At 49.1% G+C, this 14759-nt stretch overlaps 1 protein-coding gene across 1 annotated transcript in view; it reads left to right on the top strand.

Annotated features, from left to right (window-relative positions):
* Positions 1 to 3652: 3652 nt before the first annotated feature.
* Positions 3653 to 14759, top strand: part of LOC144122097 (myeloid leukemia factor 2-like) — a gene marked incomplete in the record, with an annotated part of 42345 nt that continues 31238 nt past the window's right edge. The window contains 1 exon segment of the mRNA XM_077655620.1: positions 3653 to 3908. Coding sequence (XP_077511746.1) covers positions 3856 to 3908 — 53 coding nt within the window.

Genomic DNA, 14759 nt, shown 5'->3' with positions numbered 1-14759 from the left:
ACATCCTTTGACCTAGCTCATCGCGAAAAAAATTTTACACGGTTTCATAGCATTTTGAGGAAGAAAATGAATCGCAAAAGCAAGCTGCTTGAGGTAACGCAAATCATCGCTTATACTGGTAAAATAGGAAAATTGATTCCTTAAAATGAGTACAGCACATCCTCACAGGACAGATGCAAACGCTCCTCAGAGGAGGCTCTCAAGCCAGTGGCGTCAGCCGATTGATATGACATCGCGGCTAATCCTGTTAATCCGTGGTTAATCCTCTTGAACCTGGCGGCCCCCTGCGATGTGACTCTGGGAGGTGCGGGGAAAATTAACTGCGATATCAGGACAATCGGCCGACGCAGCAGCGTAGCAGTGACTGGCAGCGTCGCAAAATGCTACAGCCACCATATTTACCATTTATATCTACCGTTATGAGCTGCTTCCTTGATGAGGTCCATACAAAAGCGCTTTTTCGTAGGACAGAAGTGGACAAAATTAAACACCATTTTTTTCGCAAAAATGAAATAAGTTGGTGATATCTTGTAGTATCTTTAAAAGGGAAGTTTCGTGCCTCAAAAGCGAAGCCTCATTTCTGCAGTTGTATCCCACAGATAGAATCCTGGCAATCCATCGACACGCATATTACAGAAGTGTGAATGAAAGAACTCCGAAAAGAAGTCGCCAATAGTTGTTGTAATAAAAGTACGAATAGTTATCATGCGTGAAGTTGTTCATTCATACTAATATATTTTCTATAGTTTTAAAACGAGCACATTTATTAAAATCAGTACGCAAACACTAAAGGTTCTGAACCCACGTTATAACCCTATGTGCAAACTCCAGTCCCCATATTCGCACAACGCTACGAGACATTAATTTGAAAGCATTACACATGGACTTGACAGAAACAACCTGATCTTCTAACCTGAGGCCATCTGCTTCTAGACTCCGAATTCTATGTTTTGTCCGACGGAAGCTGAACAGCTTCAGATTGTTTCTGAGTAAAGCCAAATCAAATCGTCTTACATAAGCCTTAAAAGAATAAACTCAGACACTTATATCCGCGAATACTTTTTGATGCCGGCTGTTTGAATGCCGCGACGCTCGTTCAAACTAACAAGAATAGCTAAAATTCAAAAGAGGTAGCTCTCATGGCATATTACAACGTGATCACACGCGCCAATACACCTTTTGAATAATAGCAAAGGGCTGACAATTTGCAAAGTTGCTCCATGACAAGCCTATATGAACACCCGCGAGTACTTTATGTAGCTGCGTTAATGTTCATCGTAATCACCTTCCTTATTTAAAACTCCGGTCGCGACACTGTGTTCGAGCTCTGACACGTATTGTTTCCCACAAGGCACAAGTCACCCAATTCAAAAGTAAGCATCGAAATGGACCCAACTTCAGCAGTCCGAGCCCTTCGTGCAGCGCAGCTCGCTACCGGACACCATCTTTCATATTTTAGGCGGTATCAGGCTTGAGATCGAAAGGCCTCAGGAAGCTTCTTGATCAAAGCTATGCCAGATCGCCGCACACCATTTTAAGCAGCATATGTCAGGGTACATAAAATCGGGAAACCTTTTCGATGTCAGGCTCTATCTTGTGAGCTCAAATTAAGGCACAGATCACGTGATAAACATTCTGCAATTCGACTTTTTTTATTGGGCAAAAATAAATAATTATTAGCGCTCATTTTCGTGCGGAACATGCAGTGCTCTACTTAATTCTTCCTGATTTTTCTCGTAAATGCGCCAGAAATGGCAGGTCGCACAACAAAGGCACGTGCCTGTCGTAGTCGCGTGTAATATTGTTTAATACATATTTATTAAACAACAGTTTGACCCACTGTGTGACCCACTGTGACCAACAATGTGACCGACTGTTTTGCTGCCAAAGTTAGCGGCTGGGTGTCCACGGCTGAGTCAGGCTGTCCAAGAGGCAGCTTTTACTGTGGCCATCCTGCCACCATGTGCATTTTGGTGGTGAATTAAACATTATCATTATTATTATTATTATTATTATTATTATTATTATTATTATTATTATTATTATTATTATTATTATTATTATTATTATTATTATTATTATTATTATTATTATTATTATTATTATTATTATTATTATTGAACTGTTTGCCAAATTAGATGCTTTCTTTTTCATTTGTGAAATTACCTCGCCGCGTACATTACCATTCACAGTTCAGAATTGCCACGCCTCTGCCAGACTCATCTAGATATATGTTTGCACGCTCCGCAAATGGTCAATGTCACAGTGCCATCCGAAACACACAACAGCCTTGGAGCGGCCGGGACGTCGTTAGCGTGGGTGTAGCGCTGCGTACAGCGATGCCACTAAAGACTTTGGAAAATACCTGTTTTCCGACCTGAAGCTTATGAATGATGATGATGCACTTACACTCAGATTAAGCCATGCCACGGATGATCATATTTATGAAGAGCACAAATTTTAACAGCAAGTACGCGAAAACGCTGTTGTCGAATAAGTACAGGGCATATGCTGATTTGCGTGCGGTGACCAGTTTTGTTCCCTGGGAGACTACAATTTCTTGAGGACGCAGTGGAGGGCACAAATCGCGTTAACTCTATCTTTACGAAATCTTTTTGCAGTGCAAAAATCGCATGACGCTGGGTTTTATCCGAAAACAAAGGTGCTGTTTTATTGTACAACAAGGGGGCCTTTGTTCAAGAATGTTTATCAGCTCTCGGGTTGAGAGCAATTCGCGTTTCCTAAGCATGCCTTCACGGTACTCATCTTGAAAGCAGACAACGATCGGATACAAGCAACAAACGAACAGTACACCGCTAGTCCACCGCCGAACAGCCCGTTAACAACCCCTTTTTCCGCTACGTTTACTCCAACGTAGTAGGATTTTACGACTGAAGAAAGAAAAAAGGAACGACAGCACATGTTCGAAGCGCTACCCTTGCTTTTAATGTTTCTTTTTTCTTTTGTCCATGCTTTTGCTGTCAAGGTTGACCTCACGTCTAAATAACATAGGCAAGGAGCGTGGCTTCAGAAGGAACTTTCCGGCGACTAATGCCTGTGGCTCGTGGACCTGAGGCCACGCTCACTACCACTGGTGAACCTTGACACGTTTCAGTGCTCGAGCTTGGCCGTGCGCAGAAGGCCAGGGTCGATGCGATTTCCGCGGCCACAGTCGGACGCCGCTATCGAGAGCACAGACGAGCCGCTTTCGTGCCACGGGTGCCAGGACTGGTACTGCGCCGCAGCAGCTCCCGACAGCGCAGGCCCAGGGCGACGGCGACCGTCTGTGGGACAAGCGGACTTCGCTTGACTGCTAATTAGCAGTGCATTTCCTTCGCACTGCCGTTCTGAGTTGAGTAACAGCTCCGAGCACTGGTGGAGAGCACGGTGCTTCTCCAGCATCGTCCGGGCGGCGCCAGACGATTTATCGCAGCAGCCGTGATCGTGATCAGCATGTTGTTGCGCGCCGCTATCACACCTGTCGGCAGAGAGGGGCAGCCCGCACCTGGCCTGTTCGCAGGCCGCCACTGACCCGGCAGACAGCGGCGAGGAAGAAGTAACCAAGAAGGAAAAAAAGCGCAGCGCGCGAAAGAGAAGAGAAGCGTGCCAGCTGTCGTCATCAGCTCCTCCCGGAGCAGCCGCGAGAGGGAGAGGCCGAGTCCCCCCCTCTTGGGATGTGGGTCAGCCCCAGCGGCAGCGTCGCCATCGCGTCATCACTTTTCCACTCGGTGGCTGCTGTGCGTCGTTGTGCGTCAGGGTGCGTTAGGCCTACGCGCTTAGTCGTCGTCGGTGCGGTTGTCGTGCATTGGATTACGGGGCGTCGTCGCACGGTTCCCTGGCCGAACGAGCGCAAGGATGGCCCTCTTCGGATCGCTCATGAGGGACCTGGACAGCGACCCCTTCTTCGGGTAAGCGACGTCTCCCACTCTCGGGGATCGAGCATTGTTGTTGTCCGAGCGCCGTAGTCGTCACGGTCGGCGTTATTTCGAGTCCGCCTCCGCTCCCCACGCGACGAGAGACGGCCGAAGCGTTGCGGCCCGGGTGCGAGCTCTCTGCCAGCAGCGAAGCTTCTCGAATCGCTCGCTTCACGTTCCCAACCTTGGCGTCATCTTGGCACGCGCGCGGGCTCCGACCCTGAACGGCGGAGTTTCGTGATCGCGTCCTCGGTGGAGCGTGCCGGCTCTCCTTCGTTTTCCTTACGTTCTACGAGGTGGCTGCAGCAAATGGCTTTTCGTTCTTGTCACTTGCTGCCCGTGCGAGCCACCCCGAGCTGTTTTCCATTTAGTCGGAATTTGTGTGATCCATGCGTCAGCCTCGCTGTCACGCAAGTCATGATGCGGGTACACTGTGCGCCTTCCAAGTGTCGCTTGCACCCTCGAATGAGCCCCGCAACAGGTACTTTTTAAGTTCCCGGGTTATCTTTCTCCATGCGAGTTGGTCGAACGCCCTTCATTGATTTGGCGTAGTTTTATGCTTCCTCCGTTACTATCATTGCGTTTGGTCCAGAAACTCTGCGGACTATTTCGCGCGGCTACAACGCTCGCCAAAAACGCGGCGTGCCTGTGTGTGTGTGGATGGATTCTGTTCGCGATCGTTTTCACTGATATGCGATGCGCCGAGCGCAATCTGCTGGCGCCACGTCTGCACAGCTCCCAGCTGAGCGATGTTCGTGGATCTCAGCGCCGGCTGCTGCTCCGCGCGCGTTCACCCGTCGGGCTGCAAACGCCCCAGGTGCAGCCGTGTTCACAGCGGATTAACGCCGGGCTTAATGTTTACGCCCGCCAGTTGTCCCCAGCAGGGAGGGGTTCGTTACGCTGAGCTGCGTGCATCGCCCAGCGCGCTTGCCTCGACAGTCAGCTGCTAGCGCACACTGTATCTACAATCGGGGCCCGCCAGATCTGCAATTCTATTATCGCGTTCACTGATGCCGCCGCTCAGCGTCGGGGCTGCTGCGGCGTTTTCTCCCCGGACGGCACGCCACGGCCGTGATGCCCCGAGGCTGCTCTTGAACTTGGGCGACGTAGGTATCGCGCGTGATGGGAATCTCCAGTCGGGGCTCATTGCGTGCCGTGGATGTTGGCGCAGACGGTCGGAGTCCTCGCTCAAGTTGGACAACTGTCGCTGTCAAGGGCAGCTTTGCCGAGTGCCGTGCTGCTGCAAGCAGCGTTGCACTGCGGGAAGTCACAGGTCAGGCGGGCTACCTTCCTTTGCAGTCCATCTGGCCGAGTCTCACCCCCAACTTCGCAGACGGGAATGCTTCGACCGCAGTGGAGCTGGACGGATAACACCTGGACTCCATGTACGCGAAAACTCACGCGAAGGCGGCGGCGACGGCTGGCGTTCGCTCCGTCGCTTGTGGCCAACCTCCATGGAAGCGAAGGCGGCAGGCGACGCGAACCCGCGAGGTGCGCAGCGGACTCCGTGCTTTGCGCACTCAAGCTTAGAAACACGCCCGTAACCTGTTATCTCTCTTAAAATTTTGTGAGTATGCCTCATAGTCAGGGCCAAAGGAATATTTCCTCTACGGCAGCGGTGTAGCGGCAGTGGAGATAGCCAAAGGCGTGCTTGCGGAGGCGGTCACATCACGGGTTCAAGGGGGAAGTGTGCTTTCGTTCGGTGCCTGTGCACTCTGGCTTAGTAAAAACACTGCCATAAACTGTCACCGCAGTTTCATTGTAAGTGAGCAAACTATAATTTACCAGTGAGAATGCGCGCCGCGAGTGTTTCTGCACAGTTGGAGCGCAGCGCACGCACGGTGGATCGAGCGCCGGTACCCGCGGCTCGACACACATCTCTCCCTGCAGTACGCCCGCTCGCGTAGCCCGCTCCAAATGCTGTTAGCCCTCCGCACCCAACAAGTAGATTGTTTTAATTATTTACATCATGCGGGTCTGCCTCTCAGCTACAAAACCAAATATTTTATCAACGGTGGCGATGACCAAGACGACGGGCGGGTTTCGTGAGATGTGCCCATGAGAAACCGTAGACAAACCAGAAACGGCTTGGGGGGCTCTGATTGGCCAGTCGCGTGGGGGACTTCCGGGCGACGAGCGAAATTTTCTGTGGGTGCAGATCCGAGCGACACGGCAAGCGACACATGCATTTTGCTTCGCGCGACGGCGTCGCTCGTCGCTTGCCGCCTTCGCGTTCGCGTGAGTTTTCGGGTACATGAAGTCCAGGCTTAAGGCCTTTAGATCAGGCGGCGGATCACGCCACCCAGCCTTTACTCGTAATCTATTGCGTGCTTAAACTGGAGACGCGCGATGCGCTTCTTCACGTTTAGCTCGAGCCATTCCACAACGTCCTGCAGGGTGCGGATCAAATTTCACTCTTGTCTTGATTTTAGCCACCAGTCAGATAACCTTTGCTTGGTTATTTCTGTCTGTTTAAAATCTATTTTCTTTCACTGTCCTTAAACCACACTGCTTTTAGTAAATCATTATCCTAGCCCCATTGCTTTCAACTATAGGGTGAAGCTCTGTACAGAAAAGAAGTGTTCAGCCATTTATTCCTCCTCTCCACACGCACTGCATAATGAGTATTTTGTGATGCCTTACACGGTGTGTCTTAGTCCACAATACTCCCATCCTGGCCCCGAACAATTGACAGCTTCCCCTAGCTAGCTGTGATTGCATGTGATGTCATGTTAAACACTGTAACCCAGCTTCTTTCTTTGCTGGACCCAGTGCATAACCTTAGTTTACGTCAACTGGTGCAAACAGAACATCCCTCATAGTCTCTATGTCGAAATCAATGAACAAACAGAACAAATATGCTCACATGCACGTATGTCCTGAAAATCCATGCACTCCAGAAGCATCTCTTGTTATCCCATTGTTACGAAGTGCACCTCCAGGACGCTGTTCAACAGCAAACACCAGTCAATCAGACCTTTGCTTCTCCGCTTTGAGCATATTTGCCAAAACTTGGAAACACTAGATACCCTTCCTGATGTCGCCTCAAGACATGACATGACCCATTGCCCCCATGGTGCACCTTTCCCACTGTATGGGACCTTACATTAACACAATTTCGGAAAAAACAAACACCACCCGAGCACATATTGCAGGAAAGAAAAATATGCGAACTACATAGAATTTAACACTGATGGCTCAAAAACAGCAGAATATGTTGGAAGCGCTGTTGTGCAAGGAAACTGGCAAAAAAATCAAAAGGCTTCCTAACTGTGCCCCATTTTTACTGCTGAATGTTATGCAGCCTCTTTAGCTGTAGGGAGAGTAATAAAAACAGCATAATCTACACAGATTCACTTAGCGCGATCGCGGCACTACACTGCAAAAATGCAGTCAAACCTTTAGTAGGAAACATATAACACAACATGGAAAAAGTCTGAACACATGGACATATAATAAAAAAATTCTGCTTGGTGCCGAGCCATGTTGGAATAGATGGAAATGAAAGAGCTGACCTGGGCGCTGCAGAAGCTCAGTCATAAAATAAAAAAAGTCGGCATACCCCATAGAGACTGCTTGAAATTAATACATAATAATCTGAAGGCTAAAGGGCAGGCAACTTGGGATAATGAAATAAACAAGCTGCATTTTGTAAAGCCTGTCCTTGGGGAATGGAAGACCTGTACACACAGAAACAGTTCATATAATTAATTTTATGTCATCTCCGCATTGTACACACACACCTGACATATAACTTCCTACTAGCGAATCAAGACAAACCTCTCTGTGAAAGATGTGGAGACGAGCTCACAATAAATCATATTTTACTGTCATGCTCAAAACTCGAAAAAATGAGAAGTATTTTACTCAATTTTATAATGAACACATCCCTTTTCATTCCTTTCTGGTCTTAGAAAATCAAGCAATTCTTGACCTTTTAAGAGAAGCTGGTTTTTTTTTTGATAAACTATAAACTATAGGCCTCTCTGGTCCTGATACACCTCAGCCGTTTTCTCAATCCTGAGAAAGAGGCTGAGGTGTTTTCATGGGTTGGTGTTTTCATTTCATGGGTTGGAAGCCTCGACATCCTTGCCCCTCCAAGGATGGCCGCTGAGGTTACCTGACCTTCTTTAAAAGATTTTACCATTCACCATTTAAAAAATAAAATTTTGCCCTTTGCCCACATAGTGGTACGAAATAACTTTTAGGCCCTTCACACCACCGTTGTTTTACAATTTTTTATATAATCCTGCAAAAAACTAATTTTTCTATACCCTGTGTTTGGCGTATGATAGCCTTAGTTGCTTATGCACCACTAAACCCAATGCAACACAGCTTCTTTGCAATTCTGTATTCCAGCCAAAAAGCTCATTCATGGGCTTCATTGGAAGGGCAAGTTGGTGGAAACTCGTTCCAGCTAGGCCTTAGGCACAGCCTTTGCAACACCAGATAGAAAGGTGGACGGCGCAAGCACTGACTATTGAAAGTGACCCGTGTGGTGCTCAAGGCAACGCCTCTCGAGGGAGGCGAAGCGCCACTGCTTGGAACTCTCTCAGAGGCCCTGTAGTCAGGCCGCATTTTCACCGTTCTTTTGCAGCCAGGGGTCTCTTCTCCACAAATAAATGCGGCTGCGGTGTTGCCATGGGCTGCCAACCGTCGCAACCCCCTCTGTCTTGTATTCCAAAACCAACATGTTTCTGTGACTGTATTGATCAGTGATGAAGCTGAACTCTTTCTCATGGAAAGGTTGAGGCAGGCAATTGTCCTTGTGTTTTATCATAAGATAAGCCTCAGGGCTCCTCTTGCTATTTTGCCAAATTATGCCATGTCTGTTTCATTTAGCTACACTTTATTTTGCTCACAGCGCAACACAGGCGGCACTTGGCTTAGCGGTTGCGGCGCTCGTCTGCTGACCTGAAAGATGCGGGTTCGATCCCGGCAGTGGAGGTTGAATTTAGATGGAGGCGAAATTCTAGTGGCCCGTGTGCTGTGCGATGTCAGAGCACGTTAAAGAACCCCAGGTGGCCGTAGTTATCCGGAGCCCTTCACTGCGGCGTCCCTCATAGCCTAAGTCACTTTGGGATGTTAAACCCCAATAAACAAAAACACAGACAGCACAAAAGACGAACAGGTGCTGTCCGTCTTTACCTTCGTCTTCCATGCCGTCTTTGTTGCGCTGTGAGCTAAATGAACATGTACCACCTCGCCCAAATTTCTGCTTTACTCATTGTTAGCTACAGTTGGCCTCCGCTCTGCATATATTGCTGCACCCATGCACCGGAAAGCTATGTTACAGAAAGTGTAATGCTACTGTGGAAACAGCTGTTCTAAGAGACCTCCATGATTAATTGCCAATGCTTAAAGGACTATATGCAGCTAATTCTAGTCGCATGTTTCTTTTGTGTCATTGTACTTATGACATTAGAATACATGAATCACGACATGGTATTTGACAGTGACCGCTAAATAATATATAATTGAATATTTTCTTCATGCTCTTTCTGTTTCAGTAACCGAGCGATGGCTCTGAAATGTTTGAAGTGTTTAGGTTATGTTAGGCATGAACAAGAGTGCAGTACAATCGCTGATACATAGTTATAATTCACTACAACACTTAAGCCAGCTTTCTTCAAAAGAGTTGAAATGACAACAAATGATGTATCAGTTATTATACTGCAGTTTTTTTCATGACCTAAACACTTCTTGCATGTCACAGCCACTGTTCGGATGTGGAAGCAGAGATGGCATGAAGAAAAAATTCAGTTATAAATTATTTAGTGGTCACTTTAATACAACATGGTATTCTAATGTCTTATGTATCATTACAGAGCAGCACTGATTTAGGTGTCAATAGTCCTTTAAAACTGGAGTTCTTGATCACTTTACACAGAAAGATAGATCATGTATTTTGAAACTCATTATCTCACCAACCTCATATGTCTTGTAGTTCTTTGTCAGCAGTTGCATACAAATGTAGGCTGCTTCTATGGAGGTGCACCACAGTCAGGGCAGTGCACATCAAGGTTGCCAGAGGTGGGACGAGTGGCAGTTGTTTAAACTGAAGTGTGAATGAACATTACTTCCATATGTATGGCTATGTCCTCTTGTACAAGCAAGCCTCAGTTTTACGCAAATGCTTTGAAATAGCTAGGGGGTAATTGTTGAGGCTACTGAGATCGCATGGTCAAAAGCCTAGTGTATGAATGCATTTTCTGTCTTATGAAGAGACGAAGAAATGCATTTTTGGCCCTGGTGGTTAATCATTGCTGCCACCAAAGCAGCTTACTGTAGCTCAGTGGAGGTAAACCATTGCTCACTGAGTTTTCTCATTATGTTTTGCTGGCAGGGAAGTCATTTGCGTGCTGCTGGAGTTGTTTTGCTTGTGCGTGAAGTGTGAGCGTAGCATTTTGCACCAGCTGACCCAGCAGTTGGTCTTGCGGACGTGACGCCTTGCATGAGCGGACAGAACAATGGTATCGCGGAGAGGCGACCAAGCGTAGCGCCTGGTTTGCTGCCCCGAAAGGATTTTGCGAATCGTCACTCGTTCACTTGTCTGTCCTTTGGAGGGAAGCCATCTGCGTTGGCCTGCAGATAGCCATCGGCGCGGGGACCTTCGCCCTAATGCGCGACCCCGTTAGCAGTGGGCGTTGGTGGCCACCGGGAGTGCTGGCTTGTATGCCGCGCCTTCTTTCGTCCAGCTGCGGGGCCCCAGCTGATGAACTCTTTACGCAAGACGTGGGCTTCCACAGTATACGTGGGATGGCTGGAGAGTTTGGGGCTGATTGTGCGTGTCGTTTCCGGGGCTCCGCAGGGTGGCGCTCATGTGCACCCAGCGGCGTCCGACTGCTCCGTTGAGTGTGGCGACAGTGTTATCCACGAACTTGAGGAGCGGAACTTCTTTCGACGAAGTCTGCGTTGAGCCAAGCTCTGAGAACGGCGAGCCGCCCTGTGCTCTCCGTGATGGAATTTGCACCTTTCCATGGCTTCACCTTGCGGCTTTCGCATTGCGGTCTTGTCCTCGTCCTTCGAATGCCTGCATTAGTGTTGGACAACAGGTGACGTTCACGTGTTCCCTCTCGCGCAACCGCTGCCCCCATGTCGCTTGGAAACGAACGAAAGCGACCGCGCTCCCTCGGTGCCATGTTCCCAGCCGAGCGCATTTTGCTGGTGGCCGGCAGAAGTGTCCGACACATGCGGCGGAGCGACTGTAGGGGCAAGTACTGATGAAGAGGCTATGCTTATCCCGCCGCCTTGACCGCCTGCCGACTGTAGAGGTGTAAAATTTTCGGAGATTTTTTGACGCCCGAAAAAAAAAAAAAAAGATGCAAGAACCGGCTTTTTTTTTTTTTTGGCAAGTGTTGGAAGCACTGGAAAAATTGTGAAAACAAGGATGTACGTGCCCCCGATTTTTATGCCAAATAGTCCCGGTGTTTTGACTGCGCGGAGATATTCTACAGTAGAGAAGCTGTTAAAGCGCTGCTCCATCGATAGGGCGACAGTATTCCATTTCTGCAGAAAAGCTCCATCCGCGAGCGCGACTGGAACCACCGCCGGCGCAAACTTGAGGAGAAGCTTCGCATCCCGTTGCCTGGGACAGTTCGGCCACAGCCTCAAAGCAGGCGCTCATGCTGCATGTGCAGGGATTATTCCTTCTAAACGTGACTTCTCCCATTAGCGAGTGCACTGGTGTAGCCTAAACTGCCTAACCGGGGAGTGTGAGCGCCGACAAGACCCAGCCATGCGTGAAGCCGAGCACGAACCTGATACGGAGCACCGGCGCCAGCTTCTCGGTGAATTTATAGGTTACAAGCGCAGCAGTCGTAACTTTTATGGAGCCTGGTCTCTTGGCTTCCCAAAGACTGCCGTTTGCTGTTGTGTGGCACCAATCGGTGGGGGCGTACATTTGTCACCACTCGCAGCCATATTTCGATTCATTAAAGGCCCCATCTGGGGGTACTACATAAGGGGTTGGGTTAACATAAGTGCATATAACATATTTTCACGATGACAAGTGCGATGTGCCTTCGACTAGGAAGGTGCATGGGCAGGTTACGGCTGCAATTTCATGGGGAAGGTCGTTCCAGTCGCTTGCTGTTCGGAGGAAAAATGACTTGGAAAATGTAGTCGGACAAGCACGTTTGCGTGAAACTAAACGGATGAGCGATGCAGTGAGTCGTGCGTGATGGAGGTGCCGCAAATGCATACAGAGAGGCATCCAGAAGAAGCACTGCTGCAAAATGCGAGGAGTGCCCACATCCGCTTCGTGTCTTCGCAAGGCAGCGTTTCAAGGTTTTCGTCTCTACTCGGATACAACTCAAGAAAAACCAGCGCAAATGCCATTCAGAGGATTCCCTCCAGCTAGTGGCGTCGGTTTGTCTTCATGGTTAATCCCCCAGCGTGGCTGGCTGGTGCCCCTGTGAAATGGGATTAACTGCGACGTAATGACAAACGATCGACGCCATTGGCTGGAGAGCCTCATTTGAGGGGCATTTGCCGCTCCTTTTTCTTGAGTTATATCCGACTAGTCCATCCGTTGAAATTTGCGAGATCTCCGACAGCGTGCTGTCGAAAGCTGACAGCACCAAGGATAAGAAGGCAACTGACAAAAAAGCCGAATAAATTTGATGAGCCGGAACCTCAAACAATGTACAGTCGTGGACAAAAGTTTGCGGGATGCGTTTTCGCGAAAAGAAAAAAGCGTCTGTGTTGTCTCTCTAGCCAGTCAGCTCGTAATCATTATAGCAAATAAAGCACGCATGTCTCCCCGTGCTTTTATGCTTTTGATTTTACCGGCTTTGCCTTACTACGCAGAGATTTTTTTTTTTTCCGAACCCGCGAACTTTTTTCCATGACTGTACACTGTGGGGCAGATTGGGACAGACACCGGCTGGAACTTCACAGTAGGCGGGCGACTCCTGACAGGGCCAGCAGAAGATGCCACCTGCTGCTAGACAAACGTGCACAGTGAACTCCCTCTTGGCTAAGTTGAGGCTAATCGTGTGCGCAACCGCGGAAACTGACCATCGCAGGCTATCTGTGGAGATTTTGAAGGTTATTTACCAGTCCAGGCGGCTTCCGTGCACAGATCGCAAAGGCGGGAGTACTGTTCAAGAAAGCGCCAGAGCAAGGGTGTTGAAACGTCGTCGTGAAGCACCCAGCTCTCCTCCAAAAGTGAAACGCTTCCTTTGGAATTGTCGAAAAATTTGTCCCTGTCAGTGAGTTTTAACGGTCGTGTCGGATATTTTCACGACGCAGATGAAGCAGGCGAACCAATTGATCCATGCAGTATGCCGGCACTACGAGGTCAGCGTATGAATCGCGGCTGTTTTAAAATCTCGCTATTAACTCGCGTATGTTCGTTGATGGCGGCAACCTCGCGCGATTCTTGTCATCTGATCGCCTGTCTGACTGATTCCAACGACAACCAGGGCATAGGGCAATTAAACTTCAGGATGAAATGGAATTCGAATCAAGTCGTATCTGCTCCCATTCTCTGTGGGCAACGAAGCAACGGTATTACTGTGCACGCATGCCGTAATTAAGCCCGCAATTACAGAGACAACCTTGCACAAAACTCTTCGCGCTACACACTTGTGCTGCTGAGCGATGCTTCGTAATAAGTAGCGCCGCGCATTTACGTAGGCCTTTCTAGTCCGGGCAGATTATAGGGGACTGTATCCTGTTCACATGCTGTCTGCATAGCTGGCGCCACAAGACTCCCCCATTGACGTTCAGGTGCTCTTCCATAGCCTTTGACTGCGAGCATCCGTGTAAGATAGCACTCCCAATATATATTTTTGGCAAAACCACCGCAGTGGCTCAGTGGTTATGGCGCTCGGCTGCTGACCCGAAGAACGCGGGTAGGATCCCGGTCGCGGCGGTCGAATTTCGATGGAGGCGAAATTCTAGAGGCCCGTGTGCTGTGCGATGTCAGTGCACGTTGAAGAACCCCAGGTGCTCGGAATTCCCGGAGCCCTCCACTACGGCGTCCCTCACAGCCCGAGTCGCTGTGGGACGTTAAACCCCCCATAAAACAAACCACAAAGCCTTCAGTATGCCGGCGAACCATTCAGGCAACGGAGCAGACGACGCTATTCTGCCAACGCCGATCCTTCTTAAAAGCTGGTCCACGTGCAAGCGATTGAGCGGCGCGTCGCGGCGGAAACTTTCAACTTGGAATGTCGCTGCCCATCGCCGTGACGATCAAAACAGGTTTTTCTGTTCTTGTTGACAGCGCGTTAAAGCACAGGGACAGAAGAAACACAGAGGACGACGTCACGTCTTCTGTCCCTGTGCTTTAACGCGCTGTCAACAAGAATGGATCATTACCAACTAGCCCGGCAATTTGTCCTATTCAGGTTTTTCTGCCGTTGCGGCAGGATTCGCTAGCATTTTCGCTTGCATGTGAAACAGGCTTTAGGCTACAGCCAGTTACAACTCAAGAGTGCAACGGGTAGTGATCCTCAGCGAAGCCCTCCAGCCAGTAGTGTCGTCCAGGGCACGCGCCTTTGTCCTCAGCTTCTTTCCAACTCCGACCAATCCACTCCCCACGGCTTTTTCGTTGTTCGCGGCGTTGCCGCCGTGTTGTGGTGTCGATTTACTCAACATCGCCAATAGAGCTCCAATGTTGGTTTGTCCAGCATCTTAGTTTTCCAGTGGGTGTTTTCTGGGGTTCTTGTTTTGCCTCCCTGTTATCTTGCGGTCGTTTTCTTCCCTTTGACGTTGGCATTTTTATTAGCCAGCCGTCGAGTTGATGTACGTGTTGTGCAGCGCTACGAGTGCCTGAAAGCTTTCGCCACCCATCGCTTCTCCTTCGTTTGCCTCAACCGCTTTTTTACTTTTTGC

The sequence above is a fragment of the Amblyomma americanum genome, chromosome 2 (assembly GCF_052857255.1).
Source record: "Amblyomma americanum isolate KBUSLIRL-KWMA chromosome 2, ASM5285725v1, whole genome shotgun sequence".
Taxonomy (NCBI): domain Eukaryota; kingdom Metazoa; phylum Arthropoda; class Arachnida; order Ixodida; family Ixodidae; genus Amblyomma; species Amblyomma americanum.
This window is presented reverse-complemented; position numbering and strand designations above follow the sequence as displayed.